This window comes from Podarcis tiliguerta, assembly GCF_965153285.1.
Source record: "Podarcis tiliguerta genome assembly, chromosome: 9".
Lineage (NCBI taxonomy): Eukaryota > Metazoa > Chordata > Lepidosauria > Squamata > Lacertidae > Podarcis > Podarcis tiliguerta.
This window is the reverse complement of record NC_139542.1, coordinates 29812280-29828319: the sequence shown is the minus strand read 5'-3', so window position 1 is coordinate 29828319 and position 16040 is coordinate 29812280. Positions and strand designations below refer to the sequence as shown.

Here is a 16040-nt window from a genome sequence, read left to right as displayed (position 1 = left end):
CCTCATGAGCAACTTCCTATTAAATATCAGACAGGTGTCAATGTTGCCTTCTCAGCACCAACTGAAGACCTGCCTCTTCTTTTAAGTAGAGCTCATTTCCAGTCTGACGTTGTTTTCAGTTGTTTCAGATGCTTTCATGCTTGTGTGTTTGCCACCCTGGGCTCCATTGGGAGAGCAGGCTATAAATTAAATAAAATAGCAACAGTAACAACCTTTTAAGGGAGCCACATGCCAATGGGGCCAGAGGCTGATGTGTGTGGAGCAACAGATATGATTCTTACCTACGTACAGTTGGCTACAATCCAGCCAACCAAAAGTCTGGCGGGCTCTAAAAATGTGCATCTTTCCATTAGCCATCTAGGCAAGCAGGAGGCATGACCACAGTTGAAGGGCACACTCTAGACAGGACAAAGCACTCAAGAGTAGATGGAGCAAGGCCAGTGAGGGACATGGTCTGAGTAGAAGCTGCATGTCCTGCAGTGGAACCAGGGGAGTTGTGAAGGCCAGACACAGGGGCTGGAGGGCAGCATCTGCTCCTGGGCCTGAAGTTCTTCAACCTTGTTGTAGTCTTCTGAAATAAGCCAAGAACTATTCCTGGGAATAAGCTGTCTTTTGCCCCTGGAGCCAGCTTCTGCTAATGGCAAATCAGGAAAAAGAGGACTTGAATGGTCAAATAGGAAGTCTGAAATGCATAGGTCATATTAGGCCCCAAAAGAGGAATACAAACATGTATTCAGAAAGTCCTTGGTACAGGATGCTATATATGTTTTGACTGAGCAAAGAGAAAGAGAAAAATGAGTGTGCTATATAAATGTGAAGGCTTAAAGGAATGTTATCAATTCAGTTTAAGCCAACACAAGGTATAATTTTCCTGTAACAATATAAACCGATAATCTTAAAACAACTTCTTTTTTTAAAACAGGCATATTGCAAGCCATAAGAAGCCTGGTGTTAATTTCAAAAGATTTTCATCATTCAAGCCTCTAACTGGAGTTCAAATCAGAGTTTGGCTTGGGTACAATCAGTATTAAGAGGATAATATCTGACCCAAACAGACAGCTTTTTAACAGATGCTTAATTAGAGCAAGCCCTGAACCCACAGATCAGTTGTAGATAGCCTGTTATTTCAGATGCAACTACTTAGTTGTAAATGAATACTGTTCTGGCCCACTGTCTTCTGCTCAGCACACTGACAATGGGCAACAACTTGACAACAACAGAAACTTTGCCAGAAAAGATTGGTTCAACTTCCTTGTGCAAATGCAGAAGCAGAAATTTCCAAATTTTGCTCCCTGTGAATAGCTAGGGAGTCTTGCTAAGCATTGCTGCACTCATAACTCCCATTCATTTTGAAAATTTGACTTAGCATAGTTTATTATGTAGTTTATTACCATAAGCTGAGGTCATTGTAGTATAATAGAAACCACAATACTCACTTAAATCATTCACAGTTGAAGGAATGAGATGGAGAGAGAGGTGTGCCTGGGAGGGGTCTTGAGGACCATGTAGAGAGTTCTGGAAGGCCACATGGGGCCCACAGGATGGAGTCTATTCACTCCAGCTCTAGATGAACCTGTCCAGCTGGTTTGCATCTGTCTGTAGAATCACAAAGTTGGAAGGACCCAAGAGCCATCTAGTCCAATTCGCTGTAATACATGGTCTCCCATCCAATTTGAATATACTTGTGTGAGCCTGCCTGAACACAAAGCTTAACTCTGGAGCCTCTGCTGTATATCCTTCCACCACTAAAAAGTCATGGCCTTTTTTGTTTCTTCAAGGTCCAGCACATCTCTGGGGCTGGCATGCCTGTTACATATCCAGAGTGACAATGATGGCCAGTTGCATTAGCCCATGGCATGGTGGGTGTGAGCTTGAGTTAAATCCACCACTGTTTCCCCAACATAACAGCTGGGTGACTGTATTAGCCCAAAGTCTGGATCCTTGCCCTTTGCTCCACCATTCTCTGTGTAAGCTGTAACCAATAAACCTGTGGCCATTTTTAACCCATTCCCAGTTACAGGATCATTCATGTTCTTTCCCTCTATCCGTGCTCCAAGCTGCAGACCCAACTAAGAATATATTTTCCCTGGTGGGGGAAAACAGCAACAACCTGGCAAGATGAAGAGTGGCAGATCAAGCAGTAGTTGAGGCGTAACTCCTTGTTCCCATCACTGCACACAAGACAGTTTAAATAAATATTTTAATTCTATTATTGGCATTTACACGTAGAAAGCATACGGTATGTTACAATTTTTATCAAAATGTGAAAAATATGGGTGTTACATAAGTAACAAATGTAAAAAAAGGGGGGGGGGAGAAAAGAAGAAAAGCATTTTTCTTACTTTCCCTGAAAGTAAGAAAAGTATTCAGTATAGGAAAATATTGATACCAAAAACATAGTTTAGCTAAAACAAAAACGGGTGAGAAAGGGAGAGAAACAGCAACACCTCCCCACGCACACAGAAAACATTTATTTTTAAAATTTCAAACAGTACTATAGGAGCTGCATGGAAACACAGGGTTTGTTTACACAAAGCAAATTCAAAATGAGGGGGATTTAGAACAGTCACCTACCATGACTTGGAGTTTTTAGGCATTTCTCAGGGTCCCTTCTTATGATACAGTTTGTACTTGGATATGGGTAGTTGAGCACAGAACACACACGCATTGTATCAGCAATGCATAGAGCCTGTATGCAGTGGCGTTGCGTGGGTTGTCAGCACCCGGGGCAAGGCAAGTAATTTGCGCCCCCTAACCCGGGGCAAGGCAAGTAATTTGCGCCCCCCCCCCCCGCTGCACTGTCCCTCCCCCAGATAGTCCCTCGCGCTCTCTCCGCACCGCACCGCATGCCTGGCACCCCCCCTCCACAGTGGGCGGCGACCCAGCGGCTCGGATCGGATTTGCACAGCCAGCACTGCAGTGAGAGTGAGTGAGTGAGCCAGGTAGGGGCAGAGAGCTGCGAGTGTGAGCGCGCCCCCCAGATGTTGCGCCCGGTGCGGCCGGCCCCCCTGCACCCCCTGCGCTACGCCACTGCCTGTATGTATGTTTCCTACTTTCCCCTTTAAAGTATATGCGCTTGGACCAGCAGAACCCCCTCTTTGCATGCATTTTCAAAAAGAAAAGCAGACTGGTGCCATGTATAACTGATACAATGTGTACTTCTTTCCTAAGGACCTGTTAAATGCATGTTCCTCTGATCCAAGAGTACAACGATTTCCCCCCAATAAATATTTTGATGTCAAACACTTCAGTCATAGTAAACGTTGTGATGTAGGAAAAGGTCACTCCAGGATCTGGTAGGGAAGGCAGTGCTTACAATAATAGTTAGTGCTTTATGGCTTTTAAACAACGTTTTATAGGCAAGTAGTCCTCACAATGGCCCCCTGTGAGGTAGGTTTGTAATTTTTGAAAGAGCCCCCTCCCATTTTCATAGATGGCAAAACTGAAACGCTGATATTGAATAGTTGCCAAGACCATACAGAGCTGAGATTCATTTGAAACCAGTGGCGTTCCGTCTACTAACCTCACTTTGCACTGTTCCCACTCCCTGTTCTACAGATTCTATTATTTGTTCAATTTGATAATGTCAACTTGGTTTCCATACTAGCTAGAAATACTGTTGCTTGGAGGAAATAAGGACAGAAGATTCAGAAGTTCTCACACAACTTTGTCAAATATAATAATAAAAAACCCTAAAGTGCTGATGAGCTCGAGCTGGTTCTAGCACCCTTTGTATTGAGAAAGATAATATAGCCATCGCTCAAGCTTATCGTTCCTTAAAGTATCCAGATCTGAGCAACTGCGGTATACAGGAAACAGGTTTTCTGAGAGAACCTGATAGCATTGTTCCTTCACCCAGCCTTTGCAGAATTGCTTCAAATATCTCCCAACAAAAACAACATACTTGATATTCTTGCATTTCAGAACAACTTATTAAAATCGGATACAAACACGCTTTCCACAATAAACAGTCTTGGGTCCATATTTAGAACCAATCACTATTAATTTAAAAAATCACAAACCAAACATGGAATACAGAAAATTCTTTCCAAATGCTGCATGCCAAATACCTTGTTTGGAAATATAATGCATGCAGAGAAAAACAAATTCAACTGATCTCAATTAAATTAAACAAAAAAGATGTATTTGTCCTTTTCAGCAGCATAATAATGATTATTTTTTTAAAAAAATGTGTCCTAACTACTGGCCCTGGGTAAAAAAAAAATGTTGTTTTTATAAAAAAAATCTGCCCTTCTCTTATCTACAACGATAGAATGGCTTGAAAGTTTCGTGCTTTTGCATTTTGACAATGTCAGTATGGAGTTCTATACATACTGTTCGGCTTCCCCATCTTTGGGTTGTGTTGTACCATTTTTGCTCTCTTCACTTACATTTGTGGTTGCCTTTTCTGGAAGAGATGCCAGATCTTTAAAAACATCCACATAATGCCCAAATCCTGGGCCCCAGTTCAAAAGGTTGTCCCAATTGAAATTCCCTCCTTGCTGCCCAAGTCTTAAAGGCGACGTACTCTCATGAACACTGGGTGCAGTTGCTTGTGCACCCACAGGCCCACCACCCTCTCCTCTTCGGCCTGGGTATCTCCTGGGCTTCAACCTAGCCCCATAATTGTCTTCATCATCTGCATCTGACTCATTAACTTGAGATAATTTGGGCATTCTGGAGGTGTACACCATGGGCTTTTCCCTGTCATACTCCATCTCAGAACATGTAAAAGAGTCGTGGGAATCACTGTCAGATGATGATTCTGGTGCTGGAATGCCATCAGCTGGATTCCTTGTTCTGGACAGTGGCCTTCTGCAGTCCTCCTCAGAAGAAGACCTTCCATGGTCAGCGCTGCAGATGCTTGGATTTCTAGGACGCGGGGTGTTAAGCCTCTCCACCTCTTCAATGGAAAGGCCCACCGGAGGACCACTCTCCAGCGGAATCTGTCCTATGGGTTGCTTTAAGCGGCTTCCGGGCCTGGAACTATGAGTTACCATCATCTGAGGGCTCTTGCTTCTTCTCCCTAGTCGAGTGGGGTAGTTAAAAATGCCTGTCTGGCAGACATCGTTGTGCATTTCCAAAGAGCTCCCTTCTCTTATGGAAAGATGCATGTCCCTTGCAGGGCTGTTTCTGTAGAAAGTCGACGATTTGGAAAACGGAGCAGGGCTGTGACGAGAAAGGTGGTTGGGTGTCGCGCATGCAGAGTGACTTAAGGAACTGGTCCTTAGGCCTTGACCGTACGAAGGCTGGTATGTTAAGCTGCTTGCCCCCAGGGGCATAGGCGACTGCCTTGCAAACCCCAAAGGACTGTGCCTTTGGATGGAGAATTTCGGCGTGTGACTCCGGAACTGTTTATAGTGCTGAATGATGTCTGCGTCCGAAGGAGCTATGCTGCTTGCGTTGTCAATGTCATAGTGCTCTATCTCAGGCTCAGGAGAAGCTAGAGGAGCACTGGGGATAGTCTCTGTGTTGTGCGGGATATCCGTCTCATCAAAGATGAGGTAAGGGTTTTCCCTCTCAATTATATCAGGCTTCGGGTTTCCTTCAGGCTGCTTCCTGATCGTCATATCATCGCCGTAGGGTGGGATGTTATCGGGGTCATCAAAAGCATCGTTCTCACTCCCCTTCTTTTTCTTCTCCTTTGCTTTCTTCTCCTCTTTGGGCGCCTTGGCCTTCTTTCCCTTGCACTGATTGCACAGGATCAAGCTCAGCACCAGCAAGGCCAGCACAGTAGCACAGCTACCAACAATGGCAGGAACAGCCCAGAGGGGCAAGGAGAGCTCAGCTGGGTAAGTCTGTGGGACACAGACATAGGCTCCATTCGCCTCTCCCTTGCACACTTTCCCATGGGCACACATGATGCCAAGGCAAGCCACCACTGTGTCACACGTTCTCCCAGTGTAAGATTCTGGGCAGATGCAGGTAAATCCAGACCTTTCTCCAGGTTCACAGCTGCCACCATTCTGGCAGGGGTTGGAGGCGCAGGCTCCAGGCAGCACACACTTGTATGTATACCACTGGTTAATGCACATCAATTCGCCCCCGCAGGGACTGCTGGCACAGATGTTGGGCCCTCGGCAGCCAATCTTCACAGAGGGGTCCGTTTTAGAGATGGTGGCGAGACTGTGCTTTCCGGTGAAGGGAAGACTTTCGTCCCCATACTTAAAGTAGGCAATGCAGCCATCAAAATCTAGGAAAACAGAAAGAAATAATAATAAGGATTTGGAAACTGAAGGAGCTTAGCTTGTTTAATTGTTTAACTTCCCCCTTCTCCTTCCCATTTTCTTTTCTTTTCTTTGCGTGACATGGCCTTTTAGACTGTGACCATCTTAGTACTGATTTTCGAAAGCTGCTGAAGGGGAGGGTATAAATACTGTAAGCAAATAAATACTTTAATTAGAGGGAGCAAGGGAGCAATATAAACCAGGTATGAATGAATGAGTGAATACCACTTGGAGTTCTCTACAACATAGCACCAACAAAAGTACATGGACAGTCCACCAAACATGCCTACTTTAAAGCTTTATTCATGTCAGTGGTAGTTGGGAATAGAACCCAGTGCAATAAATCAGCAACATGGCTTTTGTAAGAAATGGGTTCATATTTTCAGGGGTTGTATTATTATTTATATTATATTATATTAATTATATTATATTATATTATATTATATTATATTATATTATATTATAATTTATTTATTTATTTTCAATGCTTTGCATCTGCATGCACTTGGAGTGTCACCATCATGTTCAAAGCAGCAGTATTCACTACTGAAATATAAGGCCAGTCTTTGCTTCCCTTTGAGGTTTAAAAAATGTCTTCTCATTTGGATATGTTGGAATGGAAAGAGGAGGGGAGACTCAAGTGTTTACATGTTGCCTATTGAGTATCTGAGTCACGGCCCACTTGCTTAGACATTGCTGATAAAATCCACAATTGCTGATAAGTTCACTTATGAAACCATTATTGGACAAAATATCACGGAGTGAGAACAGTTTTAAATAAATAACAATTTAATTACTCTAAGCAACTCTAAGCACTTTGGAAAGTCACATTAATTTCAAATGCAGAGGTAGGCACACACATGGCTACTTGAATATAGGTTCTGTTGAGTTCAATGTGGCATATTAGGTATAGGACTGCAGCCTCCATCTCTCCCACTGAAGAATCTCCTGTTGGACTTCATCTCTCCCATTCGACTTGAAACTGATACATTTGAATGGCTCACCTCTTTACTTTTGCTTTGTTGTACAGTTACACCACAATTCCCCCTTTTGCCCTCTAAAATTCCAGATAAGTTTATTTAGGATTGCATTACTGCCCAGAGTTTCTAAAACTTTTGCAACATTTTGCAACAGATCACCGAGTCTCTTCATGTACATTTTCTGTTTGATGGTTGACTGCCTTCAGAAGCCAGGAAATAAAACTGATGAAAAGAAACCCCCATGGGCTAAAAAAGGGCACGTGCAAATGGGCACATTTCTGTCAGCCAGTGACCAGATTACATCTGAACTTTGAAATTCAACTGGAGATTTTCGTGACAGTAGCCGGAGAACATGAAAATGTATTGTGACCTACCGACCATCCGATGAAATGTATTACTTCCACAACTCACTCTCTCCCCCACCCCCCATATCACTGTTTCTGTGCATAACTGGAAAACAAAGCATCAGGACTACAGTTCTTAAACCACAAACAATTATGGTGCTGGAGGAGACTCTTGAGAGTCTCATGGACTGCAAGAAGATCAAACCTCTCCATTCTTAAGGAAATCAACCCTGAGTGCTCACTGGAAGGACAGATCCTGAAGCTGAGGCTCCAATACTTTGGCCACCTCGTGAGAAGAGAAGACTCCCTGGAAAAGACCCTGGTGTTGGGAAAGATTGAGGGCACAAGGAGAGGGGGACGATGGAGGACAAGATGGTTGCACAGTGTTCTCGAAGCTACCAGCTTGAGTTTGACCAAACTGTGGGAGGTAATGGAAGACAGGAGTGCCTGGCATGCTGTGGTCCATGGGGTCATGAAGAGTTGGACATGACTAAACGACTAAACAAAAACAAGGAGAAACAGTGCAATGCACTTTAATGAAACTGCGGTGGGGTTAATTTTGTGGCCGATGTCATCCTCCCATTGTTTTTTGATTGTCAAGGGGGTTTGTGCAGCTTTGGAGCAGTGTTTTGTATATTGTGGATACTAGCTGAAGATTCTGGCACAGACTTTGTTGAATGAATTTATGTTAGAACTGACACCTTCTGCAGACATATAAAAGGGGGAGAAATCTTTCATTTGGAGTACTTTCTTTGAAGTTGAAAAATCAAATGTCAGTTGAATTACAAACCATTCTTTCTTTCCTTTCTATGAATAAAATGAAATATTGCATCTCTGCATTTCAGAAGGTATTTCAAATAGCTCCAGGGAGCAGCAGCTTGATATAAAAAGGTGGCTACTATAGTATTACGGAGCAGGAAAAATGCCCAGGATATATTTTCATTGGATTGTGTGTTTTGCTCCATTAGTTGTACATCTCTAAAATTTGTTACATATTTATTTTTGCTTTCCTGATTCTTCAGATATCCTGAACATAGGAGTTCACACAGAGTTTTATACCTCCCTTCATAAATCTTTGGCATGTCGCATGCAGTGTAATCCAATATTAAGAAAACACTGTATGAAAAAATGGTTTTGGAGCATGCATCTCTAGTTCAGGCCAGACTCCTGTAACTTGTCAACGTCCACATCAGTCATTTTAGTTAAATGCTCCATTTCCTCCTCTCTTCCCATCACCTTTGGTCCTAGCAGACTTCCTGTCAATACACATACTATGGTTTTGACTTCATAATCAATATGCAGCAATAGGTCAGGAGCAGTGAATGCCCTAACTGTGATTTCATTCACACCACATCTCATACCAAACGAGGCAATTTGGATCTCGTTGTTTTCGTTGGATACGGTGAAAAATGTGAAGTGTGAATTTACAACAGGCAAGGTTATTCTATCTGGTGATAATCCTTTAAGTTAGATTCTTTTTTTTTATAAAGAGCTTTCTCTGAAGCATCACTCCTTACTGCTGAACTAGTCTGGGTGTCTGTATTTAAAAATCACTTCCATTAAAAAAAGAATAAAAAAGGAATTCCAAGCATGAACACTAACACCCAAACTGCTGATTTAATCTGTAAATGTGAATCATGTGTGGTTCTGATTTAGTTGATCTGAACAACAAGAGATTGCAATCCCTGCAGCAGAGGCCATGACAAGACAAGCAAACAGCAAGTTGAGTGGAGAATTCTGCTACTAGGATTTTAAGTAGGCAGCAATGCCATTACAAGAGGAGTGCCAAGACTAGTGCTGTAGCAAGATGCTACCATTGCTCAGAGATTATGTGGGCACTGGGACTGATGCAACTGACCCTATGTGCTCTGAAACTACAGTTGTGCCATATGCATTGTAGAGAACAATGAAAAACTGGATCAATGTTCCTGATCTAACCCTTAAATAGCCTAATCAATCCTGCAATCCTTCTGTGTTGCTAAACTCTGAAGCTTGCCCTACTGGCTGTTTATTACAAAATGATGCCTACCTAATGATATCCAGCTATTTGTGATACTGCTCATATGTATGGCTTTCCTTCTTACCTGGATTGCTGCTTCTAGGGGCATGGTTAGGTGGGATTCCGCCAAGTGAAATCATAAGGACATTTAGTCCTCCAAAATCTTGTGTAACATGCAGGACGTCTCTACTGTAGGTCTTGTCAACTGTTAATATTGTGGAGCTCCCATTTTTCTCAACAAAGAAGGTATGCCAGTGGCCATCAGAAACATAAGCTTCAGGAATGCTGCGTTCCACCTTTCCACCAACTCCAGCATCAGAGATATACTGTACTTTGCCACCTTTGATCTACAAGGAAATATATATACATATGTATTTAAAAATCACAGAATTATAGAACTATAGTGTTTGAAGGGACCTCAAGGGTCATCTAGTCCAACCCCCTGCAATGTAGGAATTTCAGCAAAGAAAATGCCTAAGTTGCATGTCACACTAAGTCAAAGGCTTGTGTGGCTCATAGTTTGTATGGAAAGAGCTAAACCACAAGGCCAGATTTGGTCAACATACTAAGCAAGTGATGGCTTAGCTTGACATGGTACATCAGCAAAATGCCCAAAGAGGAGTGAGGGGGCTATGATCTCCTTCTTTGGAGGCCACGGGCTTGTGCTTTTGCACCAAGCCATAGTTGGGCTTCCCGTGATGTGCAAACCAGGTCATAAAGAAATTGCATGTTTTGTGCAGCCTGATAGAAGTACAACAGAAACTGCAGTGATACAAGCTTAAAAGGCCCCTCCGTATTTCCTTTTATGTTACACATTAATCAGCTAAGAAGCCCTGGCGAGAACATGCAAGATTTGATGGGATGCAGCTACTCCAACCTTCATAAAGTTTATACATATATAGGTGACAGATAAGAAGCACCCATCTCTTGGGCCGAAAGTGTGATTTCACAGCTTTCACATCCATGCTAGCAGTTTACACAGAGTCACTCCTTACAGACAGCATATGACTCTCAGAAAACTAAACCACACATTTTAAAATTGCCTTCTGTACACAAGGCAACACAAACAAAAATGGCTGAGGATGCAGGACTGTAGCCACATAGACTTTGGGGCTCTCTTGTTACAAACAGCCTGCACAAAAGCCTGTGTTGGTCAAAGGCTGTGGCTTCTTGATGTTTGGCTGAGAGGTGCTAGGGTCCTTGTCTTGCCACTTGACTGAGTGGAAATGCATTCTGCACAGCTGTGGAATAGCAGAGCATAACTTCATATGTGAACTGTTCCAGGTCTCCAGATAAAGGCCACTGGTGCCTGAGCTTATTCAGTTGGCTCCTTATCCACTTGTGATGTCTCCATTTTTTGCCTCCCATGCCACACTGTGGGAAAAGGTGTGACCTCTGCCCTTGCAGGCTTTCTATAGTGATGGTATCCACTGACCAAGAAAATGCAAATAAAAGCCCATGTTGCTATTGTCTGCTTAAAGAAAAAAGCAGAAGTAATTGCAAATTATGTGATAATATCCTGATAACTTGCTAGTGCAAGCTTTTGCATTGGAAAATATGGGTACCGAGAAGCCAGATACAACTGATAAATTAATGCTGGCTGAAGCACAGAATTGTGGTCTTACACTGGAGAGACTTATAGGCTAGGGAGAAAATGGAAATAATTAAAGGAGTCATGAAAACTTGGATCTTGTAACCATCCAAGAGGTTTGCCAGCACTACGGTTTCACTCATTTAGCATTAGGGCTAAATTGACAGAGTCAGCCCTAAGAATTGACTCCACTGCTTTCTCTTGCGCAAAAGATAGAGCAGAATACTCTGAAATCCATTTCCCTATATCGTAATAGTGACGTTCACATGCTACATTAAGAGAATATGCAATCTGTGTACCTATCTACACAAATACTTGAGCTGTATAATTCATTCACATGCACCACTCAATGTGTGCACAGCCTCTAGGCCAATGTACACAACAGTTGCACAAGCGTACACCATTTCACACAAACACTTGCAAGCGTGTAGAAATATCTTGTACCAGTTCAGTGCAATGTGGGAACAAGCCAATGATCCTTCAGCATCCTTGTGGGAGCCAGCTGTAACTGTGGCTTTAATGAAGCCAAAGAAATGTACAGTGCAACCGTATATATGTCTGGTACAAGTAAATGCCTCTCAGTTCAATGACTTCCTTTCATCTAAGCGTATCTGTCAGGAGTGGGGAACCACTGGCCCTTCAAATGGTATTAGACTCCATTTTCCAATACCTCTGACTATTGGTCATGTTGGTTATGGCTGATGGACACTGGAGTCTATAACATCTGGGAGGCCACAGGTTCCTCACCTGTGATCAATAGGATTGTAGTGGGTTAAAACCAAGGATTTTGCCTTAATTGATCTGAGGACTGGGTTGTGTGTGCTACTATGCCTTTAAAAAATCTAAGGGTTCTAAATCTGAGCTTGGTGGTCACATTTTATAGGAGGTCTGAATGAGGAGGGAAAAGTTAATCGGAGAAAAGATTTCACTCTAGCGTGCAATGTTTCATTAAGAACATATGCAACAAACATTCTTCCGGCTGCCATTCAAATAGTCAGTACTTGGAGTCTAGACAAAGCTGATTAGAAGCAAAATCATTCAGCCCTTTTGATAGCTGGAGTTGTGCCCAGCACTAGTCAACACTCTGGTATTTCTAAAGTAAAAGACTGGGGCAAATTCAGGAGAAATGAAGACCACTTCATAGCAAGCTGCCCAATCAAATCCACTCCGCCTTACCTTCACAGTAGTATAATTGCTGCTTTCCTGGATGTGAATTAAAACTCCGCTTTTACTCCTTGTCCTGAATTTGACTTCTATACTCTCCATGCTACTCTGAGGCTCCAAAATGGTGTTGTCAATGCTATGTCTCATCATGTATTCCCATTTCCTTTTCTGGCTTATGTGGTAGTCAAGGCGACCTTTGCCTTCTAATGACAAGGCAGTATCAGCCGTAACATCTAGAATAAAGAAGTAAAGTGTGAAAAAATATAATAATTCATCATTCACAATTCTATCTCTTTGTACCACCCACCCACCATAGATAAAGAATGAAGAGATCATAAATAAAAGACTAGCTGGTAATGAAGGAAAAATCTGTCAATTTTGGTTTCTCAGTTTCTAACTTTTCCAATCTTAAGTTCAGTTATCCAACATTTTTAAAGCCCTCATGAAAACCAATTAGCAATTTTCTTCTAATTCTGCACATTTTTGTATTCAAGTTACACTATTGTCCATGTTTTTTCAAAGCCCACCCCCCTGATATAATGCATTTTGATGCTATTTTCATGAATATATGCATTTGTATGTACACTTTTATATGCATTTTTGCACACCTTATTTGGTTCGAGAATTGCACTGCAAAATGAAGAGTAATGTAAGTTGAATTTTATTGTATTGTATTGTATTGTATTGTATTGTATTGTATTGTATTGTAAAGTATGAATTGGGAATGAGAACTGAATTGACCAGCAGACCATGTTGAGAAAATGTGTCTGGTTTTTAATTAGTTATAAAAACTAGCTTCCTTTCCAACAATTTCCCCAATTCCATTCTATTTCATACCCAACAGCCTTCAAGTGAAAACAAAAACAACCCTAGTTGCAATTAAGAATTGAAAATATATATTAAGGCAATAGAAAGTGGCTGGCTGGATTTAATCAATGGATTCCTACTCTATAAATGTGTTTCTGTTGCAATTTGCTGGTCCCTTGTGGAGTTGGCCAGCATGATATTTTGCTTCATAATTACTGTTATAATGAATTCAATCATTACATATTTCTTCCATGTGCAAAGCAGAAAACACAAAGATGTTTATGGGAGATGTAAATGTAGGTTAAAAGCAGAAGGGGTGGGGGCAAAGAAACACTCTGTTTACATTTTTCACAGTGTTTTCCAGTCAGTCCTTCTTTGCAGTGACACTGCTGCCAAGACCACTGATCCACACAAGTGCCACCATGTTGGCAAGGGTTAATAGCACAAGTTCCTTCCAGCCTAGGACACCTGAACAAGCAAAAATAAAATAAAATAAATAACGATAGTTTCATTGCTTGCTTATTTCTTAAATTCTTCCCACCCCAGAGACCAAGACACCACACAGGACCTCCCCTTTCTCCATAACAGCCCTGTGAGACAGTGGGTCGCTCAAGCTGACCCATTGAGCTTCCTTGCTGAGAAGGAGTTAGAACCAAAAATGATAAACACTTATTTTTTTCATTTCATGTGCCTAGCAGCATCAAACGTGATGAGGTAGAGCCATCCTCTCAATACTAATATCTCTGCTCCTTACCTGGACTGAGCTTGGGTGGGGCAATGGCAAGGAGCTACACAGTTGCACTGTCAGGGATGCCAAATTGGCAATGGTCCTCCTGTTGGTGAAGTCCAGCTCCATTGTCACCCCACCCCATTCAGGCGAGCAGCAGAAACACTGCTGTCAGTAGAGCAGCTCCACTGCTCTATCCAACAGGTAAAGGTAAGGTGAAGGACCCCTGGATGGTTAAGTCCTGTCAAAGGCGAGGGAGCTTCCAGGCCAAGGGAGCCGGTGTTTGTCCACAGACAGCTTTCTGGGTCAAGTGACCAGCATGACTAAACAGCTTCTGGTGCAACAAAACACCATGATGGAAAGCAGAATGCACAGAAACTCCATTTACCTTCCTGCCGCAGTGGTACCTATTTATCTACTTGCACTGGTGTGCTTTCAAACTGCTAGGTTGGCAGAAGTTGGGACAGAGCAACGGGAGCTCATTCCGTCGCAGGGATTTGAACCCCCAACCTTCTGATTGGCAAGCCCAAGAGGCTCAGTGGTTTAGACCACAGAGCCACTCGCGTCCCACCTTTACCAGCAGTTTTATTCCATTGACACCCAGGATGCTTCATTGATATGCCACATATCTTTTGGGCTAACCTGCTGTCCCTGAGAGCAAGCTGTGCCAAGGGGAGAGGATAACTCAGTGATGATATCCTGGAAACCGCATTAGGGGAGGAGTCTCTTGTGTTCGGATCCTGCTTGTAAACTTCGCACAGGCAGCTGGTTGGCTGCTGTGAGAACCTGGATGCTAGATTAGAGGGGTCATTGGCCTGATCTGACAGGCTCTTCTTACATTTTCACACAGAGGGAGGGAGGAAGGAAGGGTAACAAAACACCAGGGGCCAAGCACTGGGGCTGAGCAACAATGCCAGGATGTCGAGAGAGGCTGTGCCCTCTGAGCTGTCATGCAGTCTATTTCTGTCTTATGACAAGACTGCATGCTCTGTTTCCTTCATGGAGATTGTGGTGGACAGTGGCTTGTCACCTTAATGTAGGGCAAGAAAGAATGACTTCCTATTGGCCATTCTTGGCTGTGTCTTCGTCAAATCCTTACTACTTCATTTTCTCTCTCTCTTCCAAACAAGGTGGTTAGGAATATAAGCTAGCAGGGGACGTATTTGGATTGATGCCTATTTTTTATTTGAAATTTAATTTCAGGATAAATTCGTGCATTTATAAAATGCAACCCTGCTTCAAAAACCAACTTCCCCCACCTCACATTGCTCACACCCTCAAGCAGGAATGGGCACAGCTACTTGAAGAAACATAAACCCTTTAACTCAAGTCACACCATCTCAACCATACATCATCCCAACACCTTTCTCTGAAGTGTGAAGTTAAAATGCTGCAAAATGTTCGCTGCTTCCTGCCTTTAATATTCCAAGTATGGGGAAGGTGCTTTCCGTTGAGGGATTGTTGACTTACACCCATGAGACTGGTCATTTACAGCCTAAGAGGAAGTAAGTCCCACTGTATATTCAATGAAGTGTGCGCCCAAGTGAAAGGTGCACAGAATGGTAACCTTAAATGTTATCCCTGAACAAGAGGCACTCACAGTAAAACAGTTTCCAAGTAACTACCGTAATGCATAAAGGAAACCAGGCTAAAACTTTTCAAAATGAAAAATGTAGCCCTGTTTTTTCCTTTTTCTTAAAAAAAGATGAACTCCACTCCCGACATAACTTGATTTTAAAATAGTACTTCTTCAGTTTAACTTTTAATGATGAAATACACATTTCATCATAGATATTACTATATTCTACCTATGTTTTAGTGTGTAGCAGGGTGGCCACGCTAGGGCTCATCCCATTGTTCTGTATTTTGATTATATTGTGTCTTCTCATTGTTCCGCAGCTATGCCTTGTGAAACCCTGATCTTACCAGCTGAATTGGATCTTATCAGATGCTCAGAAAATCTCAACAGAGGTTTTACTTACCGAGCTTCCAATTCAGTGGGTAAGAAGATCAGATGATCCCAAGGCACAGCCGGGGGGGGGGGGACAAGAAAAGCTCTAGAGACTCATTGGGGGAATGAATCAGTACACAATCCAATGTAAACAGATAGCAAGCGAAAGTGCGAAGAAGCCCTTAGTGTGTTTCAGCCAAAGACTCTGATGGCACCTTATGTCATGATAAATCTGCCAGTCTTTAAGGTG

At 42.6% G+C, this 16040-nt stretch overlaps 1 protein-coding gene across 1 annotated transcript in view; it reads right to left on the bottom strand.

The window, feature by feature from the left end:
- Positions 1 to 2186: 2186 nt before the first annotated feature.
- FAT4 (FAT atypical cadherin 4) overlaps positions 2187 to 16040 on the bottom strand; it is a 138721-nt gene continuing 124867 nt past the window's right edge. Inside the window, exons 14-18 of the mRNA XM_083456913.1 lie at positions 13456 to 13580; positions 12318 to 12538; positions 9636 to 9897; positions 3035 to 6193; positions 2187 to 2689 (exon numbers count right to left, since the gene is read on the bottom strand). Coding sequence (XP_083313039.1) covers positions 4326 to 6193; positions 9636 to 9897; positions 12318 to 12538; positions 13456 to 13580 — 2476 coding nt within the window. The 3' untranslated portion in view covers positions 2187 to 2689; positions 3035 to 4325. The remainder of the gene's footprint in view (positions 2690 to 3034; positions 6194 to 9635; positions 9898 to 12317; positions 12539 to 13455; positions 13581 to 16040) is intronic.